General features: G+C 43.8%; 2 protein-coding genes across 4 annotated transcripts in view; one reads left to right on the top strand and one right to left on the bottom strand.

The window, feature by feature from the left end:
- LOC143934323 (uncharacterized) overlaps window positions 1-19,791 on the top strand; it is a 532,031-nt gene that overhangs the window by 110,786 nt on the left and 401,454 nt on the right. The window lies entirely within an intron of this gene.
- Window positions 1-19,791, bottom strand: part of LOC143934322 (CMP-N-acetylneuraminate-beta-galactosamide-alpha-2,3-sialyltransferase 4-like) — a 308,070-nt gene that overhangs the window by 9,614 nt on the left and 278,665 nt on the right. For both annotated transcript variants that reach the window (XM_077457838.1, XM_077457839.1), the window contains one exon: window positions 16,708-16,848. In XM_077457838.1, coding sequence (XP_077313964.1) covers window positions 16,708-16,848 — 141 coding nt within the window. The remainder of the gene's footprint in view (window positions 1-16,707; window positions 16,849-19,791) is intronic.

The raw sequence follows: 19,791 nt of genomic DNA, 5'->3' as shown, positions 1-19,791 counted from the left end.
TAGAACACCAGAGATAAAGGGGTATACTGTAATGGAGTCACACAACACCCACTAAGCCCTGCAGATGGCTCTATTAGAGAACAGCAATAAAGGGTAGATACAGGTGTATATTGTGCTGGAGTCACAAAACACCCACTAACTCCTGCAGATGCCTTTATTATAGAACACCAGAGATAAAGGGGTATATACAGATGTATACTGTGCTGGAGGCACACACAACTTCCAATAACTCCTGCAGGTGGCAAGTGGGCTCAAATAGAGAAGAGCTATGTAGGTGGATATAGCGGTGTGTACTGGGTACAGAGCACACAGACAGCACGCACAAGCTCCTAACACTACTGACTGCAAGCTCTATTATAAAAGATAGATCACTAGCTATATAGGTGAGGTGAATATAGCGGTGTATACTGCGGTCAGGGCACGCAGACAACAACCACTACAGAAGAGCAAGATCAAAAAACGGCCGATAACGATCGGTGTATACTGTGTTGAAGGTACACAGAACACCCACTAACTGCTTCAGACGTCAACACACTACACAAGGCCGCCGCGCTGGCGGCCTTATATAGTGTGGGGCATGTACTACACAGCCTGAGCTATGATTGGCCACAGGCATCCTGCCTGTGGCCAATCATGGCTCTCCTCGCTGCTGGCGCTGTGATTGGCCAAGCATGCGGGGTCACAGTGCATGCTTGGCCAATCATGAGCCAGCAATGCACTGCGATGACGCAGTGCATTGTGGGCCGTGAGCGCCACACGAATTTGGCGCGAACGGCCCATAACGTTCGGAATTCGCCGAACGGGCGAACAGCCGATGTTCGACTCGAACACGAAGCTCATCCCTACTCGCAACCACTTTATTAGGTTCACCTGTTCAATTGCTTGGTAACATAAATTGCTAATTGGCCAAACACATGGCAGCAACTCCATGCATTTAGGCATCTAGACGTGGTGAAGACGACTTGCTAAAGTTAAAACTGAGCATCAGAATGGGGGAAAAAAGGGTATTTAAGTGACTGTAGTATGTTGCAGCTTACCAGTCATGTAATGTGGTGGCTGCATTCATTTTAGTTTTAGTTTTTAAGCTTTATTCCTTTTGCTTTTACCCGGTGATCTGGCCAGTAACATACCACCTGTATTAGAGTGCCTACATTCTGTATGCAAAGAGACACCTTTAGAAAACAAATGCAGCCATCACACCAAAGAATTGGTAAGCTGCATATAATATCGGTTGTTTGGCTTTGATATTGCTTTAAACTGGCTATAGATGGACCGAAAGTCAACTCATGTGTGGCCATTAAAGTGGAGGGCCACCCTAAAAAAAAAAAAAAAAAAAAAAAAAAAAAGCATTAATATTCTAAAAAAAATAAAAAATGTGAAAAATATATATATATTTTTTTTACCTTGAAAGAAATCCCCGTTGCTAGGCAGTCTTCCTAATCTGCCTTCTTCCTGCTCCTCGGTGATCTTCGGTCTTCTCTCCTCTTCCTCTGCGTTGTTTTCTGGGTAATGGGGCCCGCTGTGTTCTGGGAACTGTGTGTTCCCTAACACAGTGCGTCCCATTCACAAAGCGCAGCGCGACTCGCACATGCGCAGTAGGAAACGGTCAGTAAAGCCGCAAGGCTTCACTGCCTGTTTCCCTTAGTGAGGATGACAGCGCTGGGACCCAAGAGCCGAGGGACATGTCCGCCTCGGTGGCCGACATTGCAGGCACCCTGGAAAGGTAAGTCTCCTTATTAAAAGTCAGCAGCTACTTTTTTTTTTTTTAGCTGCTGACCTTAAAAAAATATATAAAAATTACGGCTAAAACACCGCTTTAACAAACTTCTGTCTAACAGGAATGTTGGAAAACGTTTGTCGATCAGTGGATTCGCTTTGACAGAGGAGACTCCCACTGTCAGAATACAATGTTGCAGCAGGGGGAATTCCTCGATTCACCTTGTTTGTGTGGATAGAGGAATCAGTTTTCTGGCTGAACATAAAAAAACAAATAGGCCAGCTTAAAGTCATCGTAAATGCAGAAGTTTTTTTTTTTTTTGTCTTAATGCATTCTATGCATTAAGATTAGAAAAAAAAAGCCCTCTCAGCTCCCCTAATACTTGAGGTCCATACAGATTCAGCAATGTTACACGAGAGACTCAGCTATCCAGGTCTCCCCCCCCCCCCTCCCCCCCAATGAGCCAATTAGGAGAGCAGCGGAAGGGGCCTGGACACATGGAGCTGCGGCTTGGCTCAGGTGCCCTCCTATAGCAAGTTGCTTGCTGTGATGGCATTCAACAGGAGGGAGGGGCCAGGAGCGCCAAAGAGGGACCCAAGAAGAGGAGGATCTGGGCTGCTCTGCAACCCACTGCAGAGAGCAGGTAAGTATGTTATTTTTAATGAAAACTAGACTTTAGTATCACTTTAACGCTCAGGAGAATGAGGTAACTGCATCATGCTTCCCAAACGACTAATTTCCTATCCACTTTGCTGCCAAAAATATGCACATCATATTGCTACACTCCTGCTGCTATCTTGTAAGGGAAACTATACACTTAGCAATGACAGATCACAGGCACAAGGAAGCTGAAACAAAAGGGCTGAAAAGCATGCACCCCGCAGACAGTCCACAGGAAATTCAAACCACCAGGTGATAGCTGCTGCCTTGACTGGAGCACTCCGTGTGTAAAAGCTCACAATGGACACACTTCCACTCACTCTGATAGTAACAAACTCGACCTTGTATTCTCCCATTTGTGCACTCCTGGCAACCTCATCAACCAAACCAACACCCCCTTTCCCTCTCTCTGATCACAACCTTATCAGTTTCACAGTGTCCTTGTCTTCAACCACCTATTTCTTTCAGGCATCAGACATCTACTCACAGGAACCTTCCCCACTCTAATCCTTTGCTTCTCTATTCTGCAACTGACCCTCTCTATGACAAAATCTTACTCCTGTCCTGTCATAACCTGGCCACCTCTACAACAGTTCACTCTCATCCTCACTGGATACACTTGCTTTTTTTAGCTACACGCAGAATTAGGCCTGTCCCTTACAACCTAGGCAAACTGACATTAAAGTGGAGTTCCAGGCTTATTAAAAGTCAGCAACTACAAAAAGTATAGTTGCTGACGTTTAATAAACAGACACTTACCTGTTCCTCGGTCCAGCGATGCGGCCGAAGGGGGTGTCGCACCTCCATTGCTACTCTGGGCACCCGGCCGTGACAGCTTTTGGCTTCATGGCCGGGCACGCGCGGCGCATGCTCGAGTCACGCTGTGCTCACTGAGTGGATAGGCGATCTCCTGGGACCTGTCACGTGTCCCAGGAGATCGCCTAGAGGGAGGGGCCGACTGATGCGAAAGGAGGAGCCACCTTGGCAGTCCCTGGGTGGAAGGTGGAAGTGGGACAGGAAGTCTCCCTCCTTACGAAGCCCCCACTCCCCCCCCCCCAAAAAATGACATGCCAAATGTGGCATGTAAGGGGGCGAGGAGGAGTGCTTAAAGTGGAAGTTCCATTTTTGGGTGCAACTCCGCTTTAAGGCGAAAAAACACCTGGCAGTTACTGGCCCCCCGCCCCCCCCGTTTTACTTACCTGAGCCCCTTCATCTGTTCGGGGACACACTGTCCCTCTTTCCACGGGATCCCAGCTCTTGATTGGATAGATTGATAGCAGTGTAGCTATTGGCTCCCACTGCTGTCAATCAAATCCAATGACGCGGGGGCCGGGCCGAGTCCGGCATTCATGTCTATGTGTCTATGGACGCAAATGGGGGTTATCCTAGGGGGTTATCTGATGTGGGGAGGAGCCACGAGAGCCGATGGGGGAACCCCAGAAGAGGATGTTCGGGGCCACTCTTTGCAAAACGAGCTGCACAGTGGAGGTAAGTATGACATGTTGTTTAAAAAAAAAACAACTATTCTTTACAATCACTTTAATACCTTGTCATCCAGTCCTTATCAGCTTTGTCCCCCACCCACTAACTCACCCACTGCCCAAGAGATTGCCAATAACTTCAAAAACAAGATTGATGCAATTTGTGAGGACATCTCCACCGTACAGATATCTTGCCCACTTAACATACTCTATCGAACAGCACATTCAACGCTTTCCGGCTACCACTGAAAAGGTTACCAAACTTTTCTCACATGCCCACCTAACCACTTGTCCCCTGATACTTTCTTCGCAACTACTATGATCACCCTCCTCTTCTGTCCTATGCTCTCACATGTTCAATCTCTCTCTATCTACTGGCACTTTTTCTTCCCCCTAAAGCATGCAGAGATTCCCCCCATAATTAAAAAGCCCTCACTGGACCCCACCAACCCAAACAACGCAAGACCTGTCTTTTTGCTCCCATTCATCTCTAAAATTTTAGAATGCTTAGTTCACAAATGGCTAAGCTTTTACCTCACTGGAAACCACCTTCTTGACCCCTTATAGTCTCGCTTTTACTTACAGCACCCCACAGATACCATCTTACTAAAACTCACTAATAATTTACTAACGCCTAAAGCCATTAGCCACGGCTCTATAATCTTACTACTAGACTTCTTTGCGGCTTTTTATACTGTTGACTACCTGCTCTTTCCCAATAAATTCCACTCCCTTGGCCTCCAAGATTCTGCTCTTTTCTGGTTCTCCTCCTATCTATCACAGCAAGCCTTTAATGTATCCTAGAACTCCTCCTCTTCACTTCCTTTTTCTGTAGGGGTCCCCAAAGGCTTTGTTCTTGGATACTTCTCTATCTACACATCCTCATTTGGTCCTCAGACTTGATAACCTCCCATGGCTTCCAATACCATCTCCACCCCTATGACACTACTCGTCTCCTCTCACATTACTAAGTAACTGTTACTCCCCCATCCTTGTGCCCTCCTCCCTGACTTTTTTTTGCTTTATGATCAATTATACAACGATCAGTTCTATCCCTCACATCAGGGTACTAGGTGTAAAGCTAGACTCTGACCTGTCCTTTCAGTATCAAATCGCTATCAAAAGCTTGTAGACTTCACATACATAACATCTCTAAAATGTGCCACTTTTTAAAGTAATTAAACTACCAAGCTATTCATTCACTTCCTTGTTATCTCTCGCCTTGATTATTGCAACTCCCTTCTCATAGGCCTACCTCTCCATAGGCCACCCCTTATTCAGTCTGCCATGAATGCTGCTGCCAGAATCATCTACTTTACCAACCACTCAGTGTCTGCGACCCCTCTCTGCCAATCCCTCCACTGGCTTCTGATTGCCCAGCCAATTCATTTCAAAATACTAACAACATACAAAGCCGTTCACAAATCTTACCCGAGGTACATCACCAATCTCGTCTCCAAATATCAACCAAACTGTCCTCTGTGCTCCTCTCAAGGCCTCCTGCTTTCTAGCTCTTGTAGCACCCTCTACTTAGGTAGGTGCTAGAGTTAGGATTTTTTGTGAGAACAGGTAAATTTATACAGGCTTAGCTGGGAGCTAGGCCTGTTTTTTGTTTTGATCTGTGTGGGCTGGAAGTGGCTCAGAGTAGGCTGGTGACTCACAGACCGCATCACTCCGTAACCTCCCTTTTACTTCTAGAGGATTCTAGAAGAGAGCTAGGGAAGTGGGGAGGAGCTGTGTGGGGTGTCTGAGAACCCTGACAAATCCCCAGTTTCCAACTGAGGACAGAGTACTAGGCTTTTGAAGCCTTTGAGGGAGCTCCCCAATCTGGGGGGGTGACCTTGGGCCTGGGACTCTGGTGCAGGATGGATCCTTTCAAGAATGCATGGAGGATCTGAACAAGAGGGACAGAGGAGTCCGAGACAACAGTGGGAGCTAGTACTGCTGGGAAATTATTCAGGATGGAACCACCAGTTTGCCGCCAGGAGGGCTGGCGAGTTACATGGGCAGTTGGGAGGACTGGAGAGGCATGCCAGAGAGGACTGAGAGGAAACAGTCAGAGCTGGGTGTGGAGCTAGTAGGGATTGCAATGTCTGGGGCAGTGAAGTCAGGCAGCTGCTGGCAGGTCCTGAAGAGCACTTACTGGGAGCAGTAGTCCACCATAGGACAAGCTAGTACTAAAGACTTCCTTTCCTATTTTTGCTACATCAAAGGGACCCATGGTCCTTGCCCGGAAGTTGTTTGACTGAGTCAGACCTGACTGAGTCAGAGTTGGGCCTAACCACAGGCTAGCTGTGCCTGGAGTTAAGAAATGTGCTGTAGAGAGAGAGAAACAGTCTAGGCGCAAGAGATGTGCTGGACGAGACTGGAGTAGCTAAGTGTAAATTGTTGTCCCTACTGATTGATATACAATCAACTAATTGTTCATTCTACTGGGCATTCCATATATTGCTATCCAAGTTCAAATCCCTCAATAAAAATACAAAACAATCAAATGGACTGTTCATTGTCTCAAAAGTGACTGGGAAGTGAATGCCAGGCTGGGCAGGGTGACAGGTGGGCCACTAAAATCAGCGGCTCCTACAGGGGCACTGCTGCACTCTTGTCTCCTCCCATGCTCATCTCCAAGATTTCTTCAGAGCCTCTCCCATTCTCTTGAAATCTCTGCCTCAGTCTGTCTGGCTATCTCCTATTCTGGCCACCTTTAGGCGATCCCTGAAAACTAATTTTTAGGAAAGCCTATCCTGCCTCTGACTAACAGCTGAACTTTTAATTCTTCCATCAGTTCATCCCCTACAGCTATTACCTTTTGTACCGCTTGCCCCACCCTATTCAAATGTAAGCCCTCATGAACAGGGCCCTCCTAACTGTCTTGTATTTTATTGTATTGTAACTGTGCTGTCTCACTTTAGATTGTAAAGCACTGTGCAAACTGTAAGCGCTAAATAAATCTAGTATAATATTTATGACAACGTTTACCTCCTCTAGCTTCCTCTCAGGCATGCACCATGTGGCCTGTCTGACAAAAGATTTCTCTGCCACTGAAACTGAATTCTTTGGAAGACTAATGGCACTTCCAGAACCTTCAGTTTTCAGAGGCCAGAAAACGCTACACTTCCCTTATTTTCCCCTGATACTTCTCAGGATTCAAAAGCTAAATCTCCTACTTTGAGGATATCATGGAGGAAAGTATTTTCTAGCAGGGACTGGAGAGATTTTCCTTCCCCTTCATTGTATGAGGTACAAGCTTTGGCTTCACACCAAAGACTTTCTATTATGAACACGATAATTCAGTGGTCATCAACACTGTCCTCAGGGCAGGTTTTATGTATTTTATAACAATAAAATACATTTACTTTTTGGTTGTAACATGACAAAATGTGGAAAATTTCAAGGGGTATGAATAAATTTGTAAGGCATATATTAAAGTGACAAAACAACCCCATTTAAAGGGCAGACTTGTTGGTACCTTCAAGTACAATAGATTCGTTTATTTTCTTTATTTCTGTGAAGAGCCGCTGACACCTATGTTAACATAAGGCAGAGGCTTTGATTTCTGACTTAAGGCTATACCCTACGCTCAGAAACTCAACTTTTTGATATATGACAAATGTGGAACATTTCAAAGGTTATGAATATTTTTTCAAGGCACTAGGGTTCAATATTGAGTTAAAGCAGTACAGCGCAGATAATGTAGCCTAATACACAAAAATATTAAACAAATGAAAAAGAAAAAAATATATATATATTAATAACAGTCAATCAGTAAGGGAATGCAGGATAGATGAAATAAGACATCAAGAGTCCACAAGTGCAGGGTGTCTCCTTCCAGCAAATTGAAGTGATAGATGTGATCCCTTCCACCAACAGATAAAGTGGACTCTCACCTTAAGCAATGGACCCCTGACAAGTCAGACAGGTCATAAAAGCATATCCCCACCAGGGGTTAATCAGAGATATCCGCATTCATATAATAGTACTCCTGAAGTGTAATCAATCTCGAATCCCATATATCAGCAAGGTTCCATAGTTTGTAGATGAAAAACATAGAATGACAACATCTAGTGCTCTCCGTATCAAATTTATTAATAAAAAGCAAGATAAAATGTAATACACTTACTTGGCATGGCACTGCACTCCAGTGCCGAGTGACAGACAAAATTTAAACCAAATCAACAGATATCCATGCACGGATCAGCGTCAAAGCAAGCGGGTGACGTCACGACTCAGGTCACGTGGTCCGTACGCGTTGCGTCCCCAATGCAGGCGGGACTTCATCAGTGTTTATGGCGTGACGTCAAGCGGCCGCTTAATACTAGTAACACTGATCACAATAACCAATAAAAACATCTCCTACACGCAGGTCAGATCACACAGGAAGACATGCCCGATGTGACCCCGGAAGCGTAAAATTCACATGCGACCAAGCACGGAAAGGAGAAAAAGGATAATTAATAAAACAATCCTAAAGAAATATAATATGCTATAATGAAACACCGCTCAACACCATTAACACAATATATATTAGTAAGGCAGGGCAAAGGCAACCTCAAATGGAAGCGGTGCTTCAAATATATCCAGTATCAATGTAAAATGTTATTATAAAAAATTCTACAGAAAAAATTAATTAAAATGGGTAATAATCTCCAAAGAATAACATAAAAATTCAGGAAAGTAGAAACTTTCTCGAAATTAATATATATACATATTTTCCATATAAAAATCCGATAAGGAGAAACAAATATTCCTCATCTGGTGCATAAAGAGTCCAAGCAGGGACAGAACTCATTTCCATAGAAAATGAGTTTCTCTAAAAAAATGAACCACTAAGGCCGCGTATACACGCGGGGACTGTTCGCCCAACTTTGTCCGCTGAACAGTGTTTCGGCGGACAGTCCGCTCGTGTGTGGGCTTTCAGCGGACAGTTTCAGCGAACAGTCCGCTGAACAAGGTTTTTCGGAAATTCCGAAAAACTGTCCGCTGAAACTTTGTTTCAGCGAACAGTCCCCTCGTGTGTAGGCTTGTTCGGCAAACTAAGTTCCGCGCATGCTCAGAAAGGATTTACACGCCGAAAGTTATAATGCAGTGTATAGGACGTCGTATTTTTCGTCCCGTCGTACGTGCCGTTCACGTCATCGCGCACGGTTTCAGCAAACTGTTCGTCCGTCGTGTGTGGCCATGTCCGTCCATGCTAATTTTGAGCGGACTGTTTGCCGAAACTGTTTGACGGACAAAGTTGGGCGAACAGTCCCCGCGTGTGTACGCGGCCTAACTAATGACGTCACCCTCAACAACTCTGATCCGTGCATGAAAGGTAATATTATACATACATTACAAAAAAACAAAACAAACAAAAAATAAAACAAAATGTAAATAATAATAAATACCCTATCAGAAATAAAACAATTGAGATCGAATTCTACGTTCAGGCCCCCAGGGGCCAGAACTTTGGTTTCATGAATCCAATAGGATTCTCTGAGACTGAATTGACGTATAAAGTTCCCTCCACGCCAATGTTTAATGACTTTTTCAATACCCGAAAAACTGAGGTTTTTCGGACTTTGCCCATGAAATAATTAAAAATGCAGAGATACATTTTGAGTTTTGAGACCCTTTTTTATATTCTTCACATGTACCCCAAGTCTGACATGAAGGGGCCTGGAGGTCCTACCTATATACTGGAGGCCGCAGCCACACTGAAGCATATACACAACCCCCACTGTTGTGCACGTAATTAACTGATCAATTTTATATTCTCTATTGTTAGTTGCGGCTAAGACGGTCTTCCTCTTTTTAATGTTACATTTAGAATGTCTGCATGCTGTGCACCGTCCGCATGCGTAAAAGCCTATTAGGAATGAGAATAATCTACTTTCTGCCTGTACTGGGGGGGTCAACAACACCAGGGGCTAATTGATGTCGCAATGAGGGAGCTTTTTTATATATAAAGGAAAGACGTTCAGGTAAAAGTGGCCCAAGTACACGAACCTGTCTTAAAGCGGTTCTTCACCCTAAAGGGGAAGTTCCGCTAATCTGATCCCTCCCCCCCTCCGGTGCCACAATCGGCACCTTTCGGGGGGAGGGGTGTGCAGTTACCTGGATAATACAGGTATCTGCACCCACTTCGGGGCAGACCGCCACAGACCCCCGCAGACACCCCCCCCCCCGTTGTGTTCTGGGAAACGCACAGTTCCCAGAGACACAGCGGGGGACCATAAGAGACGTGCAGCGTGACTCACGCATGCGCAGTAGGGAACCGGGCAGTGAAGCTGTAATGCTTCACTTCCCGATTCCCTGACAGAGGATGGTGGCGGGGGCAGCAGCGAGACGAGCGATCGCTCGTCATCTGCCGCCGACATCGCTGGACCCTGGGACAGGTAAGTGTGATTTTATTATAAGTCAGCAGCTGCAATATTAGTAGCTGCTGGCTTTTAATATTTTTTTTTTTAGGTGCAGAACCGCTTTAAGATAAACCAATTTCTTGCAACCAACTTCTCAAATTTCTTATGTTGGACACTTATGCCCATCAGTGCCCAGCAGTGCCACCTATCAGACCCACTGTCAGTCCCATCTATCAGTGCCACCCATCCGTGCCACCCACCCGTGCCATCTTATCTGTGCCCATCTTTGCCCATCAGTGCTGCCTTATCTGTGCCCATCAGTGCTGCCTTATCTGTGCCTATCAGTACCGCCTTATCTGTGCCTATCGGTGCCCACCAGTGCAGCCTATCAGTGCCCACCAGTGCCGCCTCATCAGCGCATTTCAATGAAGGAGAAAAATTACCTGTTTGCACAATTTTAAACCAACTATTAAACATGATTTTTTCTTTTTATTTTTTGCATCTTTTTTTGTTTGTTTAGCAAAAAATAAAACTCCCAGCTGTGATTAAATACCACCAAAAGAAAGCTCTATTTGTAGGGGAAAAAAAATGATAAAAATTTCATTTGGGTACGGTGTTGTATGACCGCGCAAATATCATTCAAAGTGCATCAGCGCTGAGAGCTGAAAATTGGTCTGGGCAGGAGGGGGGTTTAAGTTCCCAGTAAGCAAGTGGTTAAATTAAGATTCTCCCTCGACTGCTGTACAAGATAGAGGAGAAAAGGTTGCTTCTCCTCATACCAAATTGGTAAGAAAGCTGAGTTCCAGGGAAATACTTTACTCGTATTTTGGCCTTTCTTCCTTCTGGTCTTATTCAGCATCTGGTTCTGAGTACTCTCAAAAGACAGGGTTCCACTTATCTATTTTATTCCACAAACTTCTTGGTTCACAATCTTTTATAATACCTTTCTGCCTTACAATACATTTCTGCAGGGAGTTGCTCTCATAAATCCCCCAATTTGTCACCTTGGGATCACAACCTGGTTCTCTCTGTACTTCAGACCTCCCTTTGAACCAATTTAGAGAGATTCCATTGAAATAACTCGCTTTTAAGGTTACCTTCCTGCTAGCCATTAAATATGTTGAGCATGTTTCTGAGTTGGCACCTCTTTCTTGTAAAAACCCTTTGTTTTGCACAAAGACAAAATTATTTTGAGAGCAAAACCTTCTTTCCTACCCTAATGTGGTCTCTTCTTTACACCTCAGTTAGGATATTGTTCCTCCTCCTATTTTTCCTGCCCCAGAACATGCCAGGGAAATTGCCTTACATTGCCTGGATGTGGTCTTCCCTTCAGGGTCTACTAAACAGTCAGAGCCTCTATTCTCTACAGGTGCAACTGACTACAGTTTTCTTGCTTTTGTTTTTTTTTCTTTTTTTAAGGGTTTTCTTAAAGCCAGAAGGTTGGAATGTTAAAAAATAGTTTTGAGGCATGTCTGATTTTTTTTTTTTTTTTTTTCTACACAAACAATTGAATGAACATTTTCAGAGAGTGGCGATTTCATACCTTTTGCCAGGGGTTGTATATTTTTATTATTTTATATATATAGTTTTATTATATTCGACATTTTAATTAATATCATGAATTTAAATGAATATGAATTTAATGGCCATTGTTGGAACCTTTTAACGCAAGAAAAGTTCAAGAAAATGCATCCCTTTAAATTGTATTAAATGTAAAGTATCATGAAAAAGTATCCATACCCCTTGAAATTTTCCACATTTTGTCATGTTGCAACCAAAAACGTAAATGTATTTTATTGGGATTTTATGTGACCAACTAAAAGTGACACAATTGTGAAGTGGAAGGAAAATAAAGCTCTGTCAGATTGGATGGAGAGCGTCTGTGAACAGCAATTTTCAAGTCTTGCCACAGATTCCCAATTGGATTTAGGTCTGGGCTTTGAGTGGGCCATTCTAACACATGAATATGCTTTGATCTAAACCATTCCATTGTAGCTCTGGCTGTATGTTTAGGGCCGTTGTCCTGCTGGAAGGTGAACCTCTGCCTCAGTCTCAAGTCTTTTGTAGACTCTAATGCCGCATACACACGATTGGAATTCTCGTCGGAAAAAGCTCTGATGGTTTTCCCGGCGGAATTTGGCTCAAGCTGTCTTGCCTACACACAGTCACACCAAATTCCAATCATTTATAACGTGGTGAGGTACAACATGTACGACGGGACTAGAAAAAGGAAGTTCAATAGCCAGTAGCCAATGGCTTCTGTGTTGTAGTTGAATCTGAGCATGCGTGATTTTTGGCGTGTCGGAATTGCATACACACGATCGGAATTTCCAATAGAAAGCTTTTCCGTTGGGAAAATTGAGAACACGCTATCAATTTTTGGCTGGCGGAAATTCAGACAGCTAAATTCTAATGGAGCATATACACGGTCGCATTTTCCGATGAAAAGCTCTCATCGGTCTTTTTCTGGCCGGAATTCCGATCGTGTGTACGCGGCATAACAGGTTTTCTTCTAAGATTGCCCTGTATTTGTCACCATCCATCCTCCCATCAACTGGTGGAAAATTAACTTCAATTGCAATAATTCACATCATCATAGTAACTAAGTAATAAAATTAAGTCTAACCATCTAAATAAAAATTCCAAAGTGCTGTAATGGTGCGAACCTCCCAACTAAAAAGTTGTTGCACTTCAAGTTAATTTGTATTGCAATTATCTGTAGAGGGTATAAGCTGGGGGACAGGTAGCAGGTACAAAGCTCCCTAGGATAAGCAGTCTTTCAGGCACAGATACCAAATCCAGTGAGGTAGTGACAAACAGTACAGTGTTTATTGGTGATATATACAGGTGCTGTACAGTGTTTCAGAAAAATAAACAGAACAAAAATAGCCAAACAAAAACCTAGCCGTGTCTCGACACTACTTCTACCAAATATAGGCCCTCATTACCAGGCTGAGCAAGCCTACAGCTTGTCAGCGTCAACATAAACTGCTTCATGGCTTTCACCAACCTTTTGCTCTCACAGACCAAAGTTGTCTGATCTTCCCAGGCAGAGCACTGGGTGTCTATCTCAGGTGAGTTAAATTGGCCTGGGAGAGGACCAAGATCCGAATTGGATCGTGGATCAGAGATCCCCGAACGTGTATGAGAGGAGCCTGGGACACTGATGGGCACTGATTGGTAGCACTGATGGGCACGGATTAGTAGCATTTATTGGCACTGATGGACAAAATTGATTGGCACTGATAGGTAGCACTAATTTGCAGCATTGGTTGGCTCTGATTGGCACTGAAAGGCAGTATTGGTTGGCAGTGATGAGCAGCACTGATTGGCATTGATTGACAGCATTGGTTGGCACTGATAGGCAGCACAGGCACTGATGAGCAGTATTGGTTGGCACTGATAGGCAGCATTGGTTTGCACTGGTTGGCAGCACTGGTTGGCACTCATAAGAAGCATTGGTTGGCACTAATAGGAAGGCAGCATTTATTGGCATTGATAGGCAGCATTGGCTGGCACTGATAGGCAGCACTGATTGGCATGGATAAGCAGTATTGGTTGGCGCTGATGGGCAGCATTGGTTTGCACTGATAGGAGGGCGGCACTGATTGGCAGCACTGGTTGGCACTGATTGGCAGGCAGCATTGATTGGTATTAAATAGGCAGCATTAGTTGGCATTAAATAGGCAGCATTGGTTGGCACTGATAGGGGAGAGGGGGAGTTTCACATGCAGCAGATCAAAACTTGCAAGAGCCGCACACTGTGTGAAACTGTCAAGTAAAGTAACTGCTTACTGGGGGAAAGACCAGCTGTCTCAACTCAGCCGTGGTGTCAGGGTGGGCGGGACCAAGTGGCTATCAACACCAGCCAATGATTGGACTGCTTAAGAAAGGGGGCAGAGCCACATAAATGTAGCAGCCTGCCCAGACCCCATCCCATTAGCTGGTGTTTGATAGCTGCTGGGTCCCGCCCACCCCTGACTTCACCGCTGAGTTTTCACAGCTGGTCTCTCTCGCTGCTATCTGTGACATTACATGACGGTTTCATACAAAGAGCGTCTCTCGCCTCACAATCTGCTGTCTGTGAAACTGTTTCACAGACAGCACGGGCAACCAACACAGCTTGGATGCAACATTTCTGGGCAGATCTCGGGAGATAGCACGAGGGATTAGGGTGTGCCCAGGCACACCCCGTGCACATGCCTATGTCACTAAGGTTCTCCAACAAACCTCTGAGGACTTCATAGAACAGCTGTAGTTATACTGAGAATAAATTTCACACATGTGGACTCTATTTAATAACGAGGTGATTTCTGAAAGCAATTGGTCCCACTAGATTTTAGTTAAGGTTATCAGAGTAAAGGGGGCTGAATACAAATACATGCCACACTTTTCAGATATTTATTTGTAAAAAAAATTGGAAAACCATTTATCATAGTCCTTCCATTTCATAATTGTGTCCCAATTTGTGTTGGTCTATCACATAAAATCCCAATAAAAATAGATTTACGTTTTTAGTTGTAATATGACAAAATGTGGAAAATTTCAAGGGGTATGAATAATTTTTCAAGGCACTATATATAAAAGTAACAAAACATCATCAAAGATTTCTTGGTATCTGAAAGTAGATTGGGTTATTCTCTCTATTTCTGTGAAGAGCCACTGACACCTATGTTCACATAACGCAGAGGCTTTGATTCCTGACTTAAGGCTACACCCTACGCTCAGAAATCCAACAGTCCATTGTGAGAGCCTCTATTGACCAGGGTCTCCCATGGAACTGTTGAATGATGAGGTTAATGGAAGGGTTCGTTCCATAGTCAGCAGGGTTAAACTATGAGTTGGATAAAAGTATATACTGGGTGCTCTTGCCATTAACGCAAAACTAAACACTCCTATCATTTTTACAGCCAAGGAAGCTAACATCTTAGCTTCTCTTTGATCTTCAGGAGTCATAGTGCTGCATATGTGATTAGGGCTGAAACAACTAATAGATTATGAAATTAATCGATTACCATTTTCATAATTGATTAATCGGCCAGTAACATAATGGGGTTAAAAAAAACTAAAATGAGCCCTTTATAGTACAAAAATGGCAAATAATCGCTACTGTAAATACCACTTTCACAGTTCTACAGTTAAAAAAAAATGAACCCCCTTACAGTAGTGATTATCTGCTTTTTGTTGTAGCATAAAGGGCTACTTTTATTTTATTTTTTAGCCCTATTATGTTAGGTCAGAGACTCTGTTTTGCGTTTAAAAAAAAATTGTTTCCAAATACACAACGGCTGAAAAAAGTACAGATGTGAACGTGTCCCATAGGAAACCATGTAAATGAACTGTAGTGTGTTTCTGCAAAAAGCACCAAAAAAAACACACAGATGTGAACCAGGTCTAAGACGTTTAGTAACATAATGGGGTTAAAAAAAATAAAAATAAAAAAAAATCCTTTTTTGTTTCAATGTACTTCAATGGAGAAGCTGCAGAAAAGCATGTAATGGGTTTTGCAGCAAATTGTGTTTTTTAACCTGCCCAACAACAAATTGGGCAAAAAAAAATGCAAAAACTCAAATCACAGCAAAATCACGTGCGCAAAAATCAAAACTCACAGCAAAAGGCACTGCAGAAACAAATCAAACGCAAGCTGCATACCAAGGCTTATTCTGGCCACACGGATCAATTTTCAGACAAAAAATCTTTGTACATTTGCTGAAAGAATGTTGTTTTGAAATTTTCTCTTGTTTTTAACATTCCGTTTTTAAAATTTGTGTAATTTCTGAACGAAAACCACATACACTCACCAAGCAGTTTTCTATTTCCAAATTTTCCCGTCACTGTGGTTGAAAATGAACATCGATTTGACCCCCACTAACGATTAGAAAATCGAACAAATGTTCTTCAAATTACATGTGGATTAGAGATTTTTCTCTCTAACCATATAGTTGGTTATTTATATTTACCACTGCATAGAGATATTTAAGAATAAATTGCTTTTTTTTTTACGTTACATATTAACTAAATTATACACCACTTTTTTTCTTTTTTTTTTTTTTTAAGGTTATTAACCGATTAATTGAAACAATAATCGGCAAACTAATTATGGAAATAATCGTTAGTTGCAGCCCTATCTGTGATTAGTTATGACATCAGCCATTTGATGGCCTGACTGTTTGGCAGAGAATATAGGGAACTGTGACTGTCCTTCACAGCATGCTTTAAATGTAACTTTTTGGGAAACACTTCAGTTGAAGTGTTCCAGTCCAATTTAAGTGCTCCTTATAGACTGAGGAACACAATTTAGGATCAAATCTACTTTAATTTTACCAGTATTGTTTGCATTTATGAATGTAAGAGGATTCTATTCAGACTAATGTCAGGCTAATGTGTACTCTTCAAGAACTTTTTTGAATTTACGATTGTATTTTACAGGATATGTACTTTTGACTAATAATATACTGTAGCTACACTAATCTCTCAACAAGATGCCAGTTTAAGTTGAAAAACTTACCATCATAACCTTCGCGCTGATCTTGTCATAGTAGTGGATAGGCTGTGAATCATTAAATGCTGGGTAACCAAAGCCTGCAATGTGGACCATGTCGCAGAAGTGAATAGCAAAAGAGATTGCCATGAAGCCAGTGGTCGGTTTCTGGAAGGAGGGCAGAAAACATTTTATATATATATATATATATATATATATATATAATTATGTAGCACACTGTTTTAAAGTATTGTAATGTTTTTGCTCAGTTTATTATATATGTGACGGACATATAGAAATCGTACACTTGTACATATATTATCATTTGAATTTATTTGTTTTGATATATTACCAGCAAAGGCAGAGGCGGCTCTAGACTTTCTGAGGCCTTAGGCAAAACTTAGACATGAGGCCCCACTCACGCCCATAATGGGAAAAATATTATAAAAATGATAAAAATTAACTGTATGAATGCATATATTAACTTAATTCCTATGAACTATGAATTCACCGTTTCTATAAATTTCTCTAGCCAATTATTCTTTAATCAAATATCATTAAACATAGGGTGGGTGGGTATATATGTTACACGCACACAGATATAGATCAAATTGTGCAGCTGCCTACTCATTATCCTTTGTGCTGTCTCATAAATGTGAAATTAATTTGTCAACAAAGTATAAAACAAAAAAAAAAGTAATTTTACAACATATTCTAAAACATAACCTGTTTAATGCAACAAGTCCAATCCAGCTAAGGAGCAGTCCCAGCTGAGGGATATAGTCATAGTCCAACCCAGCTGATAGACATAGTCCGACCCATCCAATCCAGCTAAGGGACAGTCCCAGATAAGAGACAGCCCAGCTAAGAGACAGTCCAATCCAGCTAAAGGACAGTCACCGACCTCACATCCATGATACAAGAGATGGTCAGAGACTGTGTACGGGCAATAATACAGGAGATGGTCAGAGACTGTGTGTGGACAATGATACAGGAGATGGTCAGAGACTGTGTGTGGACAATGATACAGGAGATGGTCAGAGTCTATGCAGACAATTATACAGGAGACGGTCAGAGACTGTGCAGACAATGATACAGGCAAGGGTCAGAGACTGTGGACAATGATACAGGAGATGGTTTTATTATGGTAATGACAAGCAAACTCTTACCTGGCTAACATGGTATCAAACGTTGGAGCCACTGACAGGGTGCTGACAGACAATCATGCAGGAGATGGTCATAGACTGCGGAAAATTATACAGGAGATGGTCAGAGACTGTGTGTGGACAATGAATCAGGAGATGGTCAGAGACTGTGTGTGGACAATGAATAAGGAGATGGCCAGAGACTGTGTGTGGACAATGATACAGGAGACGGTCAGAGACTGTGTGTGGACAATGATACAGGAGACGGTCAGAGACTGTGTGTGGACAATGATACAGGAGACGGTCAGAGACTGTGTGTGGACAATGATACAGGAGACGGTCAGAGACTGTGTGTGGACAAGGATACAGGAGACGGTCAGAGACTGTGTGTGGACAAGGATACAGGAGACGGTCAGAGACTTGCAGAGACAATGATACAGGAGACGGTTTTATTATGGTAATAACAAGCAAACTCTTACCTGGCTAACACGGTATGAAAAGTTGGAGCCACTGACAGGGTGCTGACAGACAATCATGCCACAAAGATGCAGGAGATGGTCAGATACTGTGCGCAGATAATGATACAGGAAATGGTCAGAGACTGTGGGCGGACAATGATACAGGAGCCACTGTGCCATCAAAAGCAGCCACCGTGCCAGTAATCGCAGCCACTGTGTCATCAAACACAGCCACTGTGTCATCAAACGCAGCCACTGTGCCCTCAAACGCAGCCACTGTGCCAAAACGCAGCCACTGTGCCCATCAATTGCAGCCACTGTGCCCATCAAACTCAGCCACTGTGCCCATCAAATGCAGCCACTGCGCCATCAAACGCAGCCACTGTGCCATCAAACGCAACCACTGTGCCATCAAACGCAGCCACTGTGCCCTCAAACGCAGCCACTGTGCCCTCAAACGCAGCCACTGTGCCCTCAAACGCAGCCACTGTGCTCATCAATTGCAGCCACTGTGCCCATCAAATGCAGCCACTGCGCCATCAAACACAGCCACTGTGCCATCAAACGCATCCACTGTGCCATCAAACGCAGCCACTGTGCCCATCAAACGCAGCCACTGCGACATCAAACGCAGCCACCGTGCCAACAAAAGCAGCCACCGTGCCATCAAACACAGCCACTGTGCCCATCAATTGCAGCCACTGTGCCATCAAACTCAGCCACTGTGCCCATCAAATGCAGCCACCGTGCCCATCAAATGCAGCCACTGCGCCATCAATTGCAGCCACCGTGCCATCAAACTCAGCCACTGTGCCCATCAAATGCAGTCACTGCGCCATCAAACGTAGCCACTGTGCCCATCAAACGCAGCCACTGTGCCATCAAATGCAGCCACTGTGCCATCAAACGCAGCCACTGTGCCATCAAACACAGCCACCGTGCCCATCAAATGCAGCCACTGTGCCCATCAATTGCAGCCACCGTGCCCATCAATTGCAGCCACCGTGCCATCAAACTCAGCCACTGTGCCCATCAATTGCAGCCACCGTGCCATCAAACTCAGCCACTGTGCCCATCAATTGCAGCCACCGTGCCATCAAACTCAGCCACTGTACCCATCAAATGCAGTCATTGCGCCATCAAACGCAGCCACTGTGCCATCAAACGCCGCCACTGTGCCATCAAACGCAGCCACTGTGCCCATCAATTGCAGCCACTGTGCCATCAAACACAGCCACCGTGCCCATCAAATGCAGCCACCGTGTCATCAAACTCAGCCACTGTGCCCATCAAATGCAGCCACTGTGCCATCAATTGCAGCCACCGTGCCATCAAACTCAGCCACTGTGCCCATCAAATGCAGTCACTGCGCCATCAAATGCAGCCACTGTGCCAGCAAACGCAGCCACTGTGCCCATCAAACGCAGCCACTGTGCCATCAAACGCAGCCACTGTGCCCATCAAACTCAGCCACTGTGCCATCAAACGCAGCCACTGTGCCATCAAAC

This window comes from Lithobates pipiens, unplaced genomic scaffold, assembly GCF_037356315.1.
Source record: "Lithobates pipiens isolate NorthernLeopardFrog02 unplaced genomic scaffold, aLitPip1_a1.2 Scaffold_27, whole genome shotgun sequence".
NCBI classification, from domain to species: domain Eukaryota; kingdom Metazoa; phylum Chordata; class Amphibia; order Anura; family Ranidae; genus Lithobates; species Lithobates pipiens.
The sequence above is the reverse complement of the archived record's forward strand: the minus strand, read 5'-3'. Positions and strand labels throughout refer to the sequence as shown.